The sequence below is a fragment of the Dipteris shenzhenensis genome, chromosome 20 (genome assembly GCF_047967505.1).
Source record: "Dipteris shenzhenensis isolate YYH24624 ecotype China chromosome 20, Dip_SZ_1.0, whole genome shotgun sequence".
NCBI lineage: Eukaryota > Viridiplantae > Streptophyta > Polypodiopsida > Gleicheniales > Dipteridaceae > Dipteris > Dipteris shenzhenensis.
Genome location: NC_141615.1, coordinates 48,481,683 through 48,498,586, shown reverse-complemented (window position 1 = coordinate 48,498,586; position 16,904 = coordinate 48,481,683). Strand labels below are relative to the sequence as shown.

The 16,904-nt window shown below is 45.8% G+C and overlaps 1 protein-coding gene across 1 annotated transcript in view; it reads right to left on the bottom strand.

Moving 5' to 3' along the window:
• Nucleotides 1–1,703: 1,703 nt before the first annotated feature.
• The window catches only part of LOC147889776 (uncharacterized), a 254,000-nt gene continuing 238,799 nt past the window's right edge, over nucleotides 1,704–16,904 (bottom strand). The window contains exon 14 of the mRNA XM_087391512.1: nucleotides 1,704–2,261. Within this exon, the coding sequence (XP_087247638.1) occupies nucleotides 2,092–2,261 (170 nt within the window). The 3' untranslated portion in view covers nucleotides 1,704–2,091. The remainder of the gene's footprint in view (nucleotides 2,262–16,904) is intronic.

Genomic DNA, 16,904 nt, shown 5'->3' with positions numbered 1-16,904 from the left:
TTAGTCTGCTACCTTTTAGGGCTATGTCCGATTTTGTGAACGCAGCCCGTCAGCTATAAGCTGACCTTTTGTATCTTGTTCTCGAAGTAATAGAATTAGCACTGTTTTTTCGGCAAAAATTAAGACCTCAGAAAATATGGATGGGTGTTCCCTTGAAATGGTTTAGATGTGGAGGCGAGACTTGGGGCTATCATCTTTTTACCTCTTTGTGCTTGCTTGAGCATTCCTTGGTAAGGTAATCCTTTCACCCCGCAAGTATCGAGAACATGTTGTGTTAGTGGAAGGCTAGCCTCAAACAAGTACAAGTTGAATAGGGCATAGGGCAAGGTCTGTGACATCTTCTTCTCCATGTATGTTGTAGGCTTGCCCATCGCTCCTGAAGTTCCTGACTCCAATGTGAATGTGAACAGTTCCTCCAAGTTGTCCAGTCTCCTGGCCCCTCCTAGGTTCATTAGTATGCACAATGGAGTCAATTGTCCTTCCAAGAGTCAATCCCCGGCACCCGCCTTTGGGTAACATTAGTCACCATGTAGTCATCCCCTTCTTTGGTATCATAGGGATCCCCTGGGTTGGTGGCCTCTACAGATCCACTAGTGTCTCTTACAGTACATCAAGGCACTCAGCCAAATCATCACTTTCCTCTGTAGTACTATTAGTCTTATTAGATTCCTCTTCGTCTGTTGTTGCCCCATGGTCGTTTTGTTATGAGGTATCCATGTCTTGTATCTCCTTTGCTAAGTTATGATTATGTCCATGAGTCAGCTTGTTGGCCTCATCTCCACCTTGTCTGTATTATAGTCACCATCCATTGATACATGTGGGGATTCTTACAGTTGCAATTCGCTATGCAAATTACTACCAGTGAGTATGATGTCATCGACATAAAGCACACGCATGACCAAATCTGATTTTTGTTGCAGAACATATAAATTTGGCTCTGTATGAGTGTTGACAAAGCCCTGAGACAGCAAGAACTTATGTATCCTATGATATCATGCATGAGTCACTGGTTCAAGCCCATACAAGGCTTTCATACTTGTGAGCTTGCATACTTGTGCTCTTGTCCCTGAACAACAAAAACATGGGGCTGATGCACATATACCTCCTCCTTGAGATACCCATTGAGGAAGGCAGTCTTGACATCCTTCTGGTACACTAACCATCCATAAAATGCAGCAAGAGAGATGACAAAGCGAATGGTGGTCATCTTGGCCACTAGAGCAAAAGTCTCCTCATAAACTATTCCCTCTTCTTGTGCATACCCCTTTGCAACCAATTGGGCTTTGTACTTCTCAACTGTACCATCAGCATGGTACTTGATTTTGTAGATATATTTTGTGCCAACCATATTCTTGTCAATGGGCTCATTAACCAAGTGCCATGTAGCATTCTTTTGAATGGATCTAATCTCAGCTTCCATGTCTTTCTGCAGAAAGCCATGCTAGATTGCCCTGAGTTCCTGGATACAATGTCTCCTTCCTGGCAAATGTCACACATCATTTTTGCACTTGCAAGCGAATCAGTCAGAGATCAACAAATCTCTTATTTTCCTCACAAGTGTGTGAATACTTAAAATAGGAATATATTGAAGCTGATGAATTAATCAAGAATTCAGAGTTTATGACCAATAGATCCATGAGAATCATCCTGCTTGTTTCTTTTAAAGTTAAACAAAGTCTATATCGTCAATTCGACCCATGGCATGCTGTTGAATCATATACTATACAGCCTGGCTGTTCATAGACTAAGGCAGGCGAGTAATGGGACTATTTCCTCCACATGTACGATTACAGTACATATGTTCTGACAAGCAACAAGTAGTCTTCTACCCTAAAAAACTTGTACATCGGTTGTTCATCTTCAAAACGTGAATAAATAAATTAAATCCCTTAATTGCAAGATCAGAGAGCTATGATACATTTTTTAAACAAACCAACAATGCGAGGAGAAAAGATAAGGTATTGAAGGACTGAGGAGCTCCATAATCATAGTATCTACATTTTGGAATGACCAGCACACTCACTCACCAAGTGTTCTACAAACTGACTGTGAATTTACTCTTTGGACACAACCATTTGACACATTTGAGCATCATTGAATGCATGTAGAGCTTGTAGGGTTCTTTGAAACCCTGTGGAAACGATCAAGGCCAGAGGTTCTTAGGAGAGCATAATAATCCATTGATGGAATTCGTAATTCCTTGCATATGAAGTGAAGAATTGGCATTATACTCATCATTCTTCCGGTAGAAATAATGTTCTCTGCCACAGAAAAGAGCTGAGTTATGCTGTGTTTTAACAGGCACACAAAGTTTGAAAATGCATCATTAATCTTCTTTCCTTTACATAATACCAAGAAACACTGCACACATGCATATGACAGTGATGTGCACTCCATAAAGTTATTAAGTTAGATCCATATTACACTCCTTGGAGATTCATGTTAAAATGTAAAATTGATGCGCCCTAAACATTTGTCACCAGTCCTCAACAGTGCATCTACTCTAGTCACCCAAGCTAACCTTTCTCTGAGTGTGTATCAAATGTCATATGCATGCATGGGGTCACAAATAAGGATTCTATTGAGCCTACGTCTTCCGTTTTACACTTGCCTGCCTGCATGCTGTTGCCTGCTCCCTCTTCTTCCTTTATTTAATCTCAGAAACAAGTCTGGGATGAGAGAGTTGTTAGAACATGAAGTCAAGTGTGAGTGTGTCCTAGAGTCCTAGAGTGTCCTACAATTGTGTGGGATGTGAGGAGATAAGGATGCCCTGCCTATAAATGAGACTCTTGTACTTGCTTATGAAAAAAAACTCAATCTCAATCTTGTGCATTGTGCCTCATCCCGCCCATCAACATTCTTGGAGGAGAACGAATCTGCTCCTCTTGCTGGTCTCTTCCTCCATGACGATGAAACCGCCAGCTTCTTGAAGACTAACGTTGTTGCTAGAGATCTATGCCGCTTCTATCTCGCACAGATCTGACCTAATAGTCAAGAGCTGAATCAAAAATCGACAGCCATCGATTATGAAGCGGTTTCAAAATGTCCCTGACCAAGATTCGCCTTGGGGGTTGAGAGTTGTGCGACATGCTGTTGCCTGCTATTGATGGTACGCCATCACTCCTGAGCTTGCACTTGAAGGATTATGCCATCGCTGAGATCTGTGTGGTCATTTAAAGGAGGATTTCCCATCGTTTTTTCTTGCACTTGGGATGAACGTTGTTTAGCCAATCGATACCATTTGAACGTTGTTTCAAGGGGCGAGTTCATAGATAGTTGTGATGCTTCAAAATGAATGTCGGCGGATTCAAGAATGTTGCCTCTGGCGATGAGAAGAAAATAGGCAATGATCTTGTGAACACCCGGGCGACAAAATTCAGATATCATGGCTACTCTATCGTCTCCAGTTAGTCGTCTCCTCCAGCGTTTCATTTCTGAGAAAATGTTGCTCTTGGCAAGTTGACCCTTTCCTGAAGCATTCACTACTTGCAATGACCTGCAGCTGATTACCTTCAGCTTCTTATTTTCTGAAATTTCCCTTTCTCCTCTACAAAATCGATAGTGAGGACAAATTTGATGGCCTAGCTCCTCACTTTTTGGGGATTTTCTCAATTTCATTCTCTGTAAACAGAATCGAAGCATCCAGCATGTGAAAATTTGGGGATTTCGTAAAATTAGTACACATTCATCTCTGAATTGTACAATTGTTTGGGGATTTTGCTGCATTAAGCAGAATTGACCACATTTGAGGCCACTTACTTAACATTGGTAGCCATCAGCTCGACATTTTGGAGTCATGCTGTGATTGCCCTTGGTAGCTACTCCCATGGATGTCATCGACTTTATCTTTGCGGGGCATTCTCGCCATGCGCTTCATCGACATGCTTCATTGACATAGGGATGTGCACACTTGTACATGCAGCTACTCGGGGAACATCTCTCATCCCGAGGGATCTGCATTTTTTATTCCTTTATTTACTTTGTGTGACTTGGTCCTCTGCCTGGATTGTCCCCCAAAATGAAAGTAATGAGGTGTTATTGTTAGGAAATTGCGTCAATTTGAGTGACTTTTAGTGTGTTCTAGAGTAGTACTATACTACTTTATATCCTAGAGTGCCATGTGTCACTATGGGACTTATCCCATATACATTTAACACTTAGAGTGTGTGTGCCTATCCTATAAAAGCATTGTACTTTCATTGTCATTTTCATCAAGCCTCATGCCTTTCTTGATCATGTAAGTACTTTGCTTGATTGTATATTTCTTTCTCGCATTATTTCATTTCCATTATGCTTTCCTAGTCTTGCTTTTCCTTTCCATTCCATTCCATGTCTTGCATCTTCATATGGTATCAGAGCTAGACTATCTTCCAAGAGGTTGAGGTAAGAGATTCAGGACATCGAAGCCTCTCTCCCTCATTCCCCTTGAAGGAATGGCTTCTCCAATTCCATCTAGAGCTCTCTTCTCCACGCCATGATCTGCCACCTCTCTTCTCCTTCCTTTAGCTACATCTTTCTATGACCTGTGGATGATGTGACGCTTCCATCTGGATCTAGAAGCTGAATCATGGCTTTGTGTCTTCAACAAGTTGTAGAGGACCTTGAGTACTACAAATTTCATTTTTACATCATGATTTGACAGCCCAAGCATGATGCAGCGAGCTCAACGTGGATCTGTCCATCTTCTTCATCGTTGACCTCTGCTCCACGTCCATCTTCTTCATCGTTGACCTCTGCTCCAGCCCGCTATTTGCTCCTTCTATATGACATTCTCTTGGAGCTGCTGCCCGCAAGTTGGTGCCCGTATTCTACCCGCCATTTCTTCCTCTCCTACATCTCCATTGTGCCCGTCATTTTTTTTCTGCCCGTCATTTCTTCCTCTCCTACATCTCCATTCTGCCCTCCATTTCTCCCTTAGCCCTCCATTTCTCCCTCATTCTATCCATCACTCTTCTCCCTCCTAGCTGACAACTTTATGGGTTCGCTTTCCACCAACTCTCTCCTTGTGGACAAATTCAAGGGGGATGGATTTCCCACATAGCAAACAAAAGTGCAACTCCTTCTCATGAAAGAGAATGTTTGGGATGCCATCGAAGATGATGAAGCACTTGAGGCATCAATGGAGCTTCAAACACAAAAGATTTGGAAGCAACACAATTTGATGGCCATTGCAATCATCAGGCTTTGCCTAGCTGATTCATTTATTCATCACATCGACTTCAAGTCCAAGGCAAAGGAGATTTGGGCACACCTTGAGAATATATTTGGTAACAAGATCACCAACTCCAAGGTATTTCTGAAAATGCAATTTTATAAGCTGAAAATGGAAGAGTCTGATACTTTGAGTGCGCTTATAGCAAAAATTCAATCTTTAGTTCAATTTGAAGTGTTGCCCAGATGACAAGGACAAAATGGCTATCCTGATGACAAGTATGGAAGGGATTTCTCGCTTTGAGAATGCCCTTGAAGTACTTTGCATTGCATCGACTACATTCGAAGATATGGTGTCTCTTTTGCTTGAAAAGGATCGCCACAACAAAGATTCTCCATCCTATTCAGCGGATACTACACATGCACTTGCCTCCACCAACAAATGGAGACCTAGGCCATCGACTCCACCAGCACAAGAAAAGACATTCAAGCCATTCAAGTGCACTTACTGGAACAAGCTCGGTCATACAAAGAACAGGTGTTACCAGAAGCTTGCCCAACAACAATTGAAGGATCATACCAGTTGGGTGGCACCTGCCACTAGTGATGATGCAGACGAACATGACCCGCCGACAACAGAATCATGCTCTTATAGTCTGTCTCCCGTATCTGGAGGATGATGGAGATCATAATTTTGGCTTTCTAAAGCATAATATATTTGGGTACTCTGCCCTGGGGGTGTTTCCCAAAAATGAATGCAATAAATCATGTGTGTTAAATCAATAAAGGTCCTCTGCCTTGGATAGTCCTACTAAAATGATGTATTTCTTTTATATTTTTGGTGTGTGGCTCCATTTTCCTCATTAGTCTTTGGAGCCAGGTGGGAATGTACTGTGGGAGCCATGTGTTTTTGGCTTTGATAGGCCTATTTGTTGGTGCATTAGTCTCCTAGACCTCTGAGTTGATCATGCATCCATGCATGATGAGCCTCTGAGCCATGCTCACTTACCTCTGAGATTGTGTGGGAACCATGTTTAGTTTTAGACCGGCATGCATAATTTTGATGACCATCATTGTCATGTTCTGTTCTTGGTTCCATTCCAATAGTCCCTCACCTTTCCTCCATGGGGAGGTGTTAGGAAATGGAGTGAATTTGAGTGACTTTTAGTGTGTTCTAGAGTAGTACTATACTACTTTATATCCTAGAGTGCCATGTGTCACTATGGGACTTATCCCATATACATTTGACACTTGGAGTGTGTGTGTCTATCCTATAAAGGCATTGTACTTTCATTGTCATTTTCATCAATCCTCATGCCTTTCTTGATCATGTAAGTACTTTGCTTAGTTGTATATTTCTTTCTCGCATTATTTCATTTCCATTATGCTTTCCTAGTCTTACTTTTCCTTTCCATTCCATTCCATGTCTTGTATCTTCAGTTATTGAGTGTCATTGAGTCAATAAGGCTCTCAACCTTGGATTGTCCTTCTAAAATGAGGTAATCTTTGCTATTTTTTCATGTCTGACTCCTTGTCATTCTGTCCTGGGGTTAAGAGGGGGATGTACTATGGGAGCCATGTATTGGCATTAATGGGTCTTTTTTCTCAGGCCTGGCATATGAGTTCCAAGATGTTGGTGCATTGGTCTCCTAGACCTCTGAGTTGGTCATGCATCCATGCTGAGACATGAGCCTCTAAGTTATGTTGGGATGTAAAGCCATGAGAGTGCTTAATCTGACCTCTGAACCATGCTCAAACTTCAGCCTTTGAGTTAGCATGGGAGCCATGTCTAGTTCTAACATTGCACAGATTAGTAGACTCGGTCATTGTCACGTTCTGTTCTTGGTTCCATTCCAGTAGTCTCTCACCTTTCCTTCATGGGGGGGTGTTAGAACATGAAGTCAAGTGTGAGTGTGTCCTAGAGTCCTAGGGTGTCCTACAGTTGTGTGGGTGTGAATGTGTCTAGTAGGTGAGCAATTAGTGCCACCTCCTAGTGTTAAGGGTGTGAGAAGATAAGGCTGCCTAGCCTATAAATGAGGCTCTTGTACTTGCTTATGAAAAAAAACTCAATCTGAATCTTGTGCATTGTGCCTCATCCCGTCTCCATCATGCGATTGCCTATCTCTCTCCTTGTTCCTGGTTCCTTCAGGTTCCTTCAAGAGTCTTGTCTCAAAACCCAGGGCTGGGACATACATCATGAGCTCAACCCAACCTTTTAAAACAAAGAAAGTGTAGAAAACGGTGGGGGCAGATTAGGGAAAGGGGCTAGAATGAGGGGAAGGGAGAGAGAATGAGGGGAGAAGGAAGAAGATGGGGTAGTAGAGAGAGAGAGAGAGAGTGTGTGCAAGCAAGTAGGAGGAATGAGGAAGAGTAGGATTAGATGTCACATCACTAGTCGTACATGTATATGGTCCCTCCACATTTCCCACTAACTCTAACTAGAGTACTACTAAACTAGCCCCATTTCCCCGCTTCATTACAGCCATCCCTTTCCATAGAATTTCACCCTCAAAACTACGTCAAATCAACTAACTAAAATCTAGTTACATGCCACAAAGGACAAAGCTCTAAGGTCTTTGTAGCACTTGGTCACATGGACACGTTCTGGAGTTCCATAGCGCTTGGGTTTTCAATCCCGCTTGGTACCTGCAGTCATTATCTGAACCGCACAACCATGGCACCCGTTAATGGTTAGCGCTTTGCATCCAAATAATAATCTGTGGACTAATCCTAGTCACCATGGGCATTCCCACCGAGAAAACATGTGCACATAACATAGAACAAATTCTTTCGTTTTGATCGAGGTCAACCCTCTTGGTCATAATTGAGGGGCTTGACCATCAGTCAAAGCGCCTTAATTATGGCCAAGTCTCTCCAACCGAGGTTAGCACATCTTGGTTAACCGAAGTCTTAACCAAAGTCAATCCTCTTGGTGTAAGCCAAGTCTTGTTGACCAAAGTCAACACTCTCTGACCGAAGTCAACGCTTTGGTTCTTTGGTTAACCATCTTAAATCTTCCTAACCGGGGTTAGGCTTACTTAACCGAGGTTAAGTATCTTTTACTGAAGTCAATACTTTGACCAAATAAATATAAATCTTTGAAGATAATTAAATAAATAAAGAACTCATTAATCATGATCAATAAATGGTCAACTAGAACTTGGACTTTGGAGTATTTACAGCTTGGTGGCATCCCCTCGGCTTCTATTCAGTTGACCTCAACTGAAAAGCTTCCTTGTAAATATCCAAAAGTTGTGGATGATCAAACAACATGTCTTCATCCATCCACTTAGCATCCAATGCCGAATAATTTTTGAATTTTACAAGATATCTATAAAATTCCTTGCCCTGAGGGCCTTTGCGTACAATATGATACACAATTTGTTCTGGCTGAAGGACCTCCTCTAGTTCATCCACTTCTGGTGGATCCTCTATTATTGGCTCTGTAAGCTCTGGTCCCTTAAATTTCTTTAGAAGACTCACATGAAAGGCATTGTAAATCCTCCAATGCTCTGGCAATGCCAACCTGTATACAACCTCATTAATCTCTTCTGTAACCCTGAAAGAGACATAGTATCTGGGAGATAACTTTGCATATACCTTTTCTTGCCCTTTAGCTTGTGAAGCCTAGCTTTCTCGAACTTCAAAAGCACCCAATCCCCTTCCTTGAGATCTAATTGTCTCCTATGCTTATCTACATCTCTCTTATGCTTTCTTGAGATCTAACTGTCTCCTATGCTTCTCTCTTATGCTTTTCTTGAGACCTTTCAATTGATGTCCAAACTTGGCTGAAAGCTATCTGGAGGTCTCTGACAAACTGATCACCTGCAAATATTTCATCTTTGGTCCTCAATGTTAGGAAATGAAGTCAAGTTAAGTCAGTTATGGTTTGTTCTAGTGAGTCCTAGTGTGAGTTTTAGTCTAGTGTGTCCTATGGATGCCACGTGTCACATTGCGAGTTATCCCATATGCATTGGTACTCATATATGTGTGTGTGCTCTATATAAGAGATGTACTTGTCACTTGTCAAATTAATTAAGTATCAAGCCTACAAGCTCTTTGGTCTACATTTGAGTACTTTCATTTTGTTCATTGCTCTTGCTATTTCATTTCCATTTCATTATGTCTCTCTTTGAGTATCATTATCTCTCTCCCTAGCCTACCCTCTCTCTCTCTCTCCCTCTCCACCATGTACCTTCATGTGGTATCAGAGCCTGCTTTCCTACCTTTCCCTTCTCCACGCTCAATCTAGAGGATGAGGGAAGATCGTAAATGGAAGCCATCCTCTCCTCCATGATTGAGCTCCCTTCCACTCCTTTCTCCCCATCTTGTTCTCTTCTCACCCGTAGCCTCTCCATGAGCTTCTCTTCTTCAGCAAATTCAAGCTTGGGGCTACTCCCATTGTGAAGCTTCTGGTCTTGAAGCTCTTCATCGCGAAAACTTCTCTCTAAACCCCTTTTTCAGCAAGTTCGTTGTATCTTTTGACTTAAAGATCAAGTTTTGAATTTTTTTTTTTTTGGCAAAAAAGAGACTTCTATTAAGAAAGAAAGAAACTCACTAGAGCAAGCTCTAAGCGGAAATACATCACGCTAAGCATGTGAAAAACCACCTCAGAAAAATGAGGTAGAAAGAAACCAAGGCTGAGGCTGAAAATGCCAACTCAACCCTATAAAAGTCTCAGCAAGGAAGGGAGAGTCTCTCCAATCCCTTAGAAAAGTAACTCTCCTAGAGGAGGCTGATCGAGAGGTCGCCCATATGGTCAAGAGAGTGTGCACCGTATCTGAACCTAGAACCCTCCATGGCCTCAGCGCATCTGGCTCTCCAAATGTGCCATGCTGCAATGCTAGCTAAAACCTCCCATGGAGAGTCAACCGAGGAATGAGCAGCCCTAAAGAGAGTGGCCGGAACATCCTCTAAAGAGCACGACTCCACAAGGTGTCGTCAAATGTATAGAGCCCAAGATGAGTCATGTCTCTCGAAGAAAACCTGGGGCCCTAAAAGAGTGAGCCAAGCCACTAATCCCCAGGGTGAACAAAAGTGCTGAAAAGTCTTGCAATCCCCTTCCATATGATTCTCGCCTGTCTGCAATTCAGTGTTGTACTGTCTCCCAAGCAAAAAGGCAACGAGGGCAAGTAGAATCAGCCCCAAACCTGGATCTCCAATGATTCATTGCTATCCCACCATGAATAGAAAGCCAAAAGAAGAGAGTTATATTTCTATTTTGGTGGGATTTCCAGAACCGCTGCCAAAAAAATTTCTGCAAGTCTGCAGAAATCTGATAATTCTCCCAATGAGGAGCTCTGGTGGGCCTCCAACCCCTACAGCTGAGCTGGAATTTCCTGGCATTACTGACCGTGTAACGAAAGAAGGGGATGCCTTTCTCTCGATGCCCTTCATCTATCCACTCCCATTCCCCAGGGTCCCACTAAAAAAATTTAATTGGGACACCTCCATAGAGCCACAGCCTCCATGAGCCCAGGGTAATGAGTAGCGGGTCAGGATCCAAGTACCACTGTGAAAGAGAGCCATGCTCCATGAAGCCCACTACCCTGACTGGCTGAAACGGTACCTCCAGCAATATATCATCTGTGGACTTGGGCAGCCTGCCCCCCGAAGAAACATCAAAGACTAGGGCATCCTCGTGTGTGTTCCGTAAAGCAATCACTTGCAAAGGAATGCCCGATTTGGAAAATGCCCCCATCCAGGTGGAACAAGTAATAGGCATGTCATCTGTGTCCACCCAATCCAAGGGCAAGGCTGCATCAATCTGTTGAATTCTTACTGCACTCCCTCTGAGGTTATGAACCACTTGGGCTTGACGGTCTGCAGGAAGCCTCCTGAAGGCTTTCCATGCTCCCACAGTAGATGCAGGGCCCCTCTCCCATCTGGGCCACCGCATGTAAAGAGAAGCTCCAAGTGGGCTACCATGCTCATCCAAAATACCGTCGTTCCACATGATAGGCTGCCTTTCAATCTCTTCACGGGTGGACAAGGAAACCCTGCGAAGAGTACTCCTGAAGCTGGCCCATGCTTTCAGTATAGCAACCATAAGAGGGGAAGAAGGAGATCTCAGGTGGGCTATGGTGAAAACCCATCTGGTACTGTGTATCCAATCATCTTCTGAAGTGGGTGTGCGAGATTGTATGCATCTGATAAAAAAGTCCTTCCAAGGCTCTTGTCCTGGCATAAGTCCTCTCACAACAACCTTGCAGAGTAAAGCTCTGCACTGTAGATCCGGGTCAACGATATTGAGACCCCCTTCTCTTGTAGGAAGAATTAAGGTCTCCCAAGCCACCCTGGTTGTAACATCAGTTGTGCCATCTAGACCACTCCATAAAAAATTCCGTACGGGCCTCTTGAGCTGAGTGATACAATCCCTAGAGTGGCACCAACAAGAGCATACAAACCAAGCTGTGGCTAGAAGAACCTGGTTAACCACCACCACTCTGGATGCCAAGTTTGGCTGAGCTCCACAAAAGGATCTTTCTTCTGATGCTCTCCAACACCGGAGCAAATTGTTGTGATGGAGAGATGCCCACTCCAACCTGGCAGCCCAAATATTTGACGGAGACACCTCTCTGTACCCAAGTGAAACCAATATCATTACCCCAATCTGGGGTGTCATCATCGCAAATCAAAAAACCGTTGGATTTATGCCAATTAATGTGTGCACTTGCAGCCGTGCAAAATAAATCCAAGGCTGTTCGAAAGGAAGTGAGTGTCCTGGGGGAAGCATCCAAAAAAACAGCCGTGTCATCTGCCAACTCACTATCCAGGAGCTCTTCTTCGCGGCGAAGAGGAAGCCTCAGCCCATAAATATTAGCTTGAGATCTAAGGTAGATACTCATAGCTTCCGCCACAAACAGAAAAAGAAAAGGGACAAGAGAACATCCTTGGCGGACTGATCTACCGATCTGAAATCTGTCCCCTCTTACCCCCCCAATAAGCACCTGGCTATGGGCTGATCTATAGAGAGAGGATACTCCTCTAATCCATGCATCTGAAAAACCAAAGTGAGAAAGAGTACCCTCTAAAAAATCTACTTTGTCGTAAGCTTTTTCAAAGTCCAAGAGTAGAATGGCCATCCACTGGCAGCTCTGCATGGCCCATTCTGAGGCCTCCCAAAATGAGAAAATATTATCGAAAATACTTTTGCCATGCACAAACCCTATTTGTGTGCCATGAATCGAATCTCGAAGAAAAACTTGTAGCCGCATACTGATGGCTTTCACCAGAATCTTGTAAAAAGTGCCCAATAAAGTGATGGGTCTCCATTGTGACATTGGATTCCTATTACCCGCCTTTGGGATGAGATGAATGAGACCATCAGTAAGTGAGACAGGCATCTCACCAGAGTCCCACACGCCTTGTAGGGCTGATGTAATGTAATCACCAATCTACTCCCAAAAAGTAATAAAAAAAGAAGGGGTAAGTCCATCCGAACCTGGGCACATGCCCTTGTGAAGGGCAAGTAATGCAGTCTTGAATTCTGCATTGGTGAAAGGTGCATCAAGAGAAACATAATCTCATCCTGCACCAATATAGGGATACACTACCAAATAACCTCTCTGGCATCATCTATGGCCTAGGTGCCCCGGATCTACAATAAAAAGGGATGCAAAAAAATATGAAGCTACACGCATGATGGCATCCGGATCTGATTGTAACACCCCGTCTGAGTCAACAAGCTGCGAGACACTATCTCTACTATGTATGGGTCCATGAGTAGAGAAAAAGTGTTTGTTGACCCTGCCACCCATCTGAATCCAAAAGGATTCCAATGCATGAAAGGCATACTCTGCTCTCTGATCCAACAATATTTGTATATGAGCCCTTGCTGCAGCAAGGCGCTCCTGAATCCAAGCATCAGTGGGCCTCTTCTGCTCTTCCCTCTGAAGGGACACTAACTACTAGCGTATACTAATCTCATGTCTGAGAATCTCACGTCTCCTGAAATCAGCGACTGTATGATAATAGTCACTAATTTCGGATAAGGGTGCAGCTACCTGAGATGGGCGGACAACTCCACCCTATATGTGAGAAACCCAAATCTATAAAATATCCTCCGTGAGGCTCTCCTCTGCATAAAAGGCATCCGGAATCCTGACACTGGTAGAGCGTCCTCTCCGATGAGGCTCAAGAATCTGCAACACCACTCGAAAATGATCTGAAGTGGTAACCCCACAAGAAATCCATACAGATCCACCTCTGTCAAGTGCCCAATCATCTACATAAAATCTGTCAATACGTGCGTGGATGGGCATATGTACTCTCCTATTCAACTAAGAGTACAGGAGTGACTGTGGCATAACATTAAAGGCATCATCAAGCCAAGTGTCCCTGCCACTGTACTGAAAGAGAAAGGCATCCCAGGCTACCCTCTCCAAAGAATGAATTCCACCCTGTCTGCCTCCATACCAGCAACCAAGGGTAAAATAGAAGGAGAGACCGAAATGCAAGTACCTCCCCTTGTGCCTATAGCAGGCGACCAGAAGTTTGCCAGATTTAGAGCAATCACTGGCATCCAACTTGTGTTCCTGGATAAGAAGGATATCAATAGCATCTCTAGTGACACCTGGATGAAGCTGATTCTAGATCAGCTGCCTACGGCGATGGTGTGGAACTCCACCTAGGCCCTATATGTTCCAGCTGACTATCCTCATCGACAGGAGGTGCTTGGTGGAAAGGCTTACCCGACCTAGTAGAGGAGACCAGCTTCCCCTGGGCCGAAACACTACTGCTGAGGGCAGGAAACTGAATAGGTAAAAGGATCCCCACACTTGCTGAGGGGGAGGCCCTATCAAAAGGAATCCCAATGACCGAGACCCCTAAGGTGGAGGGCACAAACTACTACTCATCCATGAAAGTCGTCGAGTCTGCCAGTGCCGAAAAAGAGTTCCTGAGAAGCAAGTCTCGCCGAGGAGTGCGAAGAAGACCTGCACTCGTGGAAGATGGAGGAGAAGGACCTGCCAAGCCTCTATCAGCAGAACTGGAGCTGGGGACTGAGAAGGCATGTGGCAGGGCTGAAGAGGAATCTGGAGTCCTCATCTGTGCAAGTATTCCCTCGCCGTCCTGATTGTGCCAGGAATAGTCTGTGGGGAAGAAGTATCAGTAGCCCCCTCATGATCAGAAACCAAAGTGACTGGGGCTGGTACTAGTGTATCTAAAGGGCCCTCCTGATGTGGAATTGTAGTGTCTGGGGCTACAGCAACATCTACCTCTGGAGTCTGGATGGCATCTGTCTGAACCAGATCAAAGGTCTCCTCTTGAGGTAAAGGAGCCGCTCTGACCACTCTCCATCGTGGTACTGGGTGTGTTGCGGGCTTTAGGCACCCTGTTGTCCCTGGTGGTCCTGGGGTGCGCAAAGCAAGGCGCCCTGCTGGTCCTGGTGGTCCTGGAGTACGTGGTACACAGCGCTGGGGAGATGCAGTTGGGGTAGTACGTGAAGGAGCCGCACCCGAAGACCTCTTGGGTCTTTTTCTCTTCCTTGGGCAGTCTCTAGCAAAGTGTCCAAGGGTCCTGCAAATCCTGCACCAAATCTTGCACTGGTCCTGTCTACCTGCAATCTCGACTCTTTGTCGAAAGAGAGAGCCATTTGGGCGCTGAAGCATGATGTGGTCATCTGAGATGTTAGGGTCACAGACAATGACCCAAACTCGAGGCACCCCATCTGCTCTGACTGCCTCTGTCGAGGAAGAAGGCATGCCAGGAAATGGGGGGATCTCAGTGACCACTCCGAAACCACTCCGAATGTGGCTCCAATAGTAGCAAGAAGTCGATGGTAGACCTGAGAAAGACCAAGAAATCTAATGAACAGTGATGTGACCTAACTGTCCTCCTCGACCGGATCGAAGCCCAAGGTGTAGGGCAAAAGAAAGATCCTCCTCGAACCCAAAGCCAGAGGATTAGCTTTGAGAACAAGGGCTATGGACTCGTGAGAGTCGAAAACCACTTTGAAGAATCCACGTCCCAAAAGTCAAATATCCCTGAGGTGTGGAGCGAGATCTCCTGGTAATGCCGCCAGCATCCAGTCTCTGGCATGTGATCTGGAAGGGTGTGACCCAAAGATGCGGGCGAAAAGTGATGTGGAGCCTTCGAGTTCCACATCTTTCTTGAGCTACTGCAACTCATCTTCTGAGAAAATGACGGTTCTCGCGGCCGGTGGAGGTGGACGAAGATTGGCTGAGTGGGGATCCATTCGCCAATCAAAGTGAAAGGGCCGATTCAAACACTGAAAAAGCTCCGTCCGTGAAATTGCTTCCCAGGACGTCCTGGAACATGGGTGCAGGAAGAAGGAGAACAGGAGGGGCTGCGGGGGGGGGAGAAGTTAGGAAGGGAGGGGGTAGGGAGGGAGAGGGAGGGCAGGGGAGAGGAAAGGAAAGGAGGGTGTGGGAAAGGAAGGGAGGGAGGGGGCTGGCAGGGAAGGGGAAGGAGGGCAGGGGAGAGGAAGGGAGGGGGCTGGTTAGGAAGGGAGGGGTGAAGGAGGGGGAGGGGGGGGGGGGGGGGGGGGGGAGAGTGTAGGGGCAGCAGGTGGGGGGGGAGAGGGGAGCGGGTAAGGGGAAAGGAGGGGGCGGGGGAGGGGGAGGGAGGGGGTGGGGGAGGGGAGGGGCAGGGAGGGCAGGGGCAGCAGGCTAGGGGTGAAAGGGGAGTGGGTGAGGGGAAAGGAGGGGGAGGGAGGAGGAGGGGGGGGGAGGAGAGGGGAGGGGGAGGGAGGAGGGAGGAGGAGGGGGGGGGAGGAGAGGGGAGAAGAGGGAGGGGGCAGGGGGGGGGAGGAGAGGGGGGGGAGGAGAGGGGAGAAGGAGGGAGGGGGCAGGGGAGGAGAGGGAGGGCAGCGGCGGGGGTAAAGGAGGGGGCAGGGGAGAGGGAGGGAGGAAGGGGGGCGGGGAAGAGGGAGGGAGCGAGGAAAGCAGGGGCAGCATGCGGGGGGGGGGGGGGGGGGGGGGGGGGGCAGCAAGGGAAAGGAGGGAGAGGGCAGCGAGGGGGGGAGGGAGAGGGCAGCGAGGGGAGTGGGGAGGGAGAGGGCAGCGAGGGGAGAGGGCAGCGAGGGGGGGGAGGGAGAGGAGGAGGAGGGTGAGGGAGGGGCTGATGGAGGGGGCAGGAGGCTTCACGGGGAGGAGCAGCAGCTCAGCTTGCCTGGAGCCAGCTTTCTGGTAGTTTTGAAATTTCAGGTCGGATACTCATTATTTTTTGGGACTTTTATAATCAGAGGTTTCCTGTGTGTTGCTAGGACACTTCCCTGCATTTTTTTTTGAAAAGCCCTATTTTCAGAATTCATGGCTTTTCTAACTTTTGGAGTCCTTTGGCATAGTTGAAGCCTCTGACATGTAAACTTTTTTGAGAATTTCCCAATTTTGATTTTATTTCATTACTATTTGGTACATTTATTTGGGCATTTTGCCTCCTTTGGGCATAATTGCTCAAATTTGAGGCTCTACTTTGATCTTGGTGACTCACATCGCGACATTTTGAGGGCCATCATGTGATCACTCCTTGTAGCTGCTCCCATGGCCGACATCGACACATCATTCAAGGCATTCTTGTCATATTCTTCACCGACATACTTCTTTGGATCAGGATGTGCACTCTTATGTGCAGCAACTACTTGGGGTCATGTACGGGTTATTTGCCCTTGCTATGCATAAAATGAATTATGATTGGGGTCAATAAAGGTTCTCTACCTTGAGTAGTTTCTCTACCAGAGGAGATTCCAGACCTCGACCATGCACTCACTGCCCATATGTATTCAGATTTCT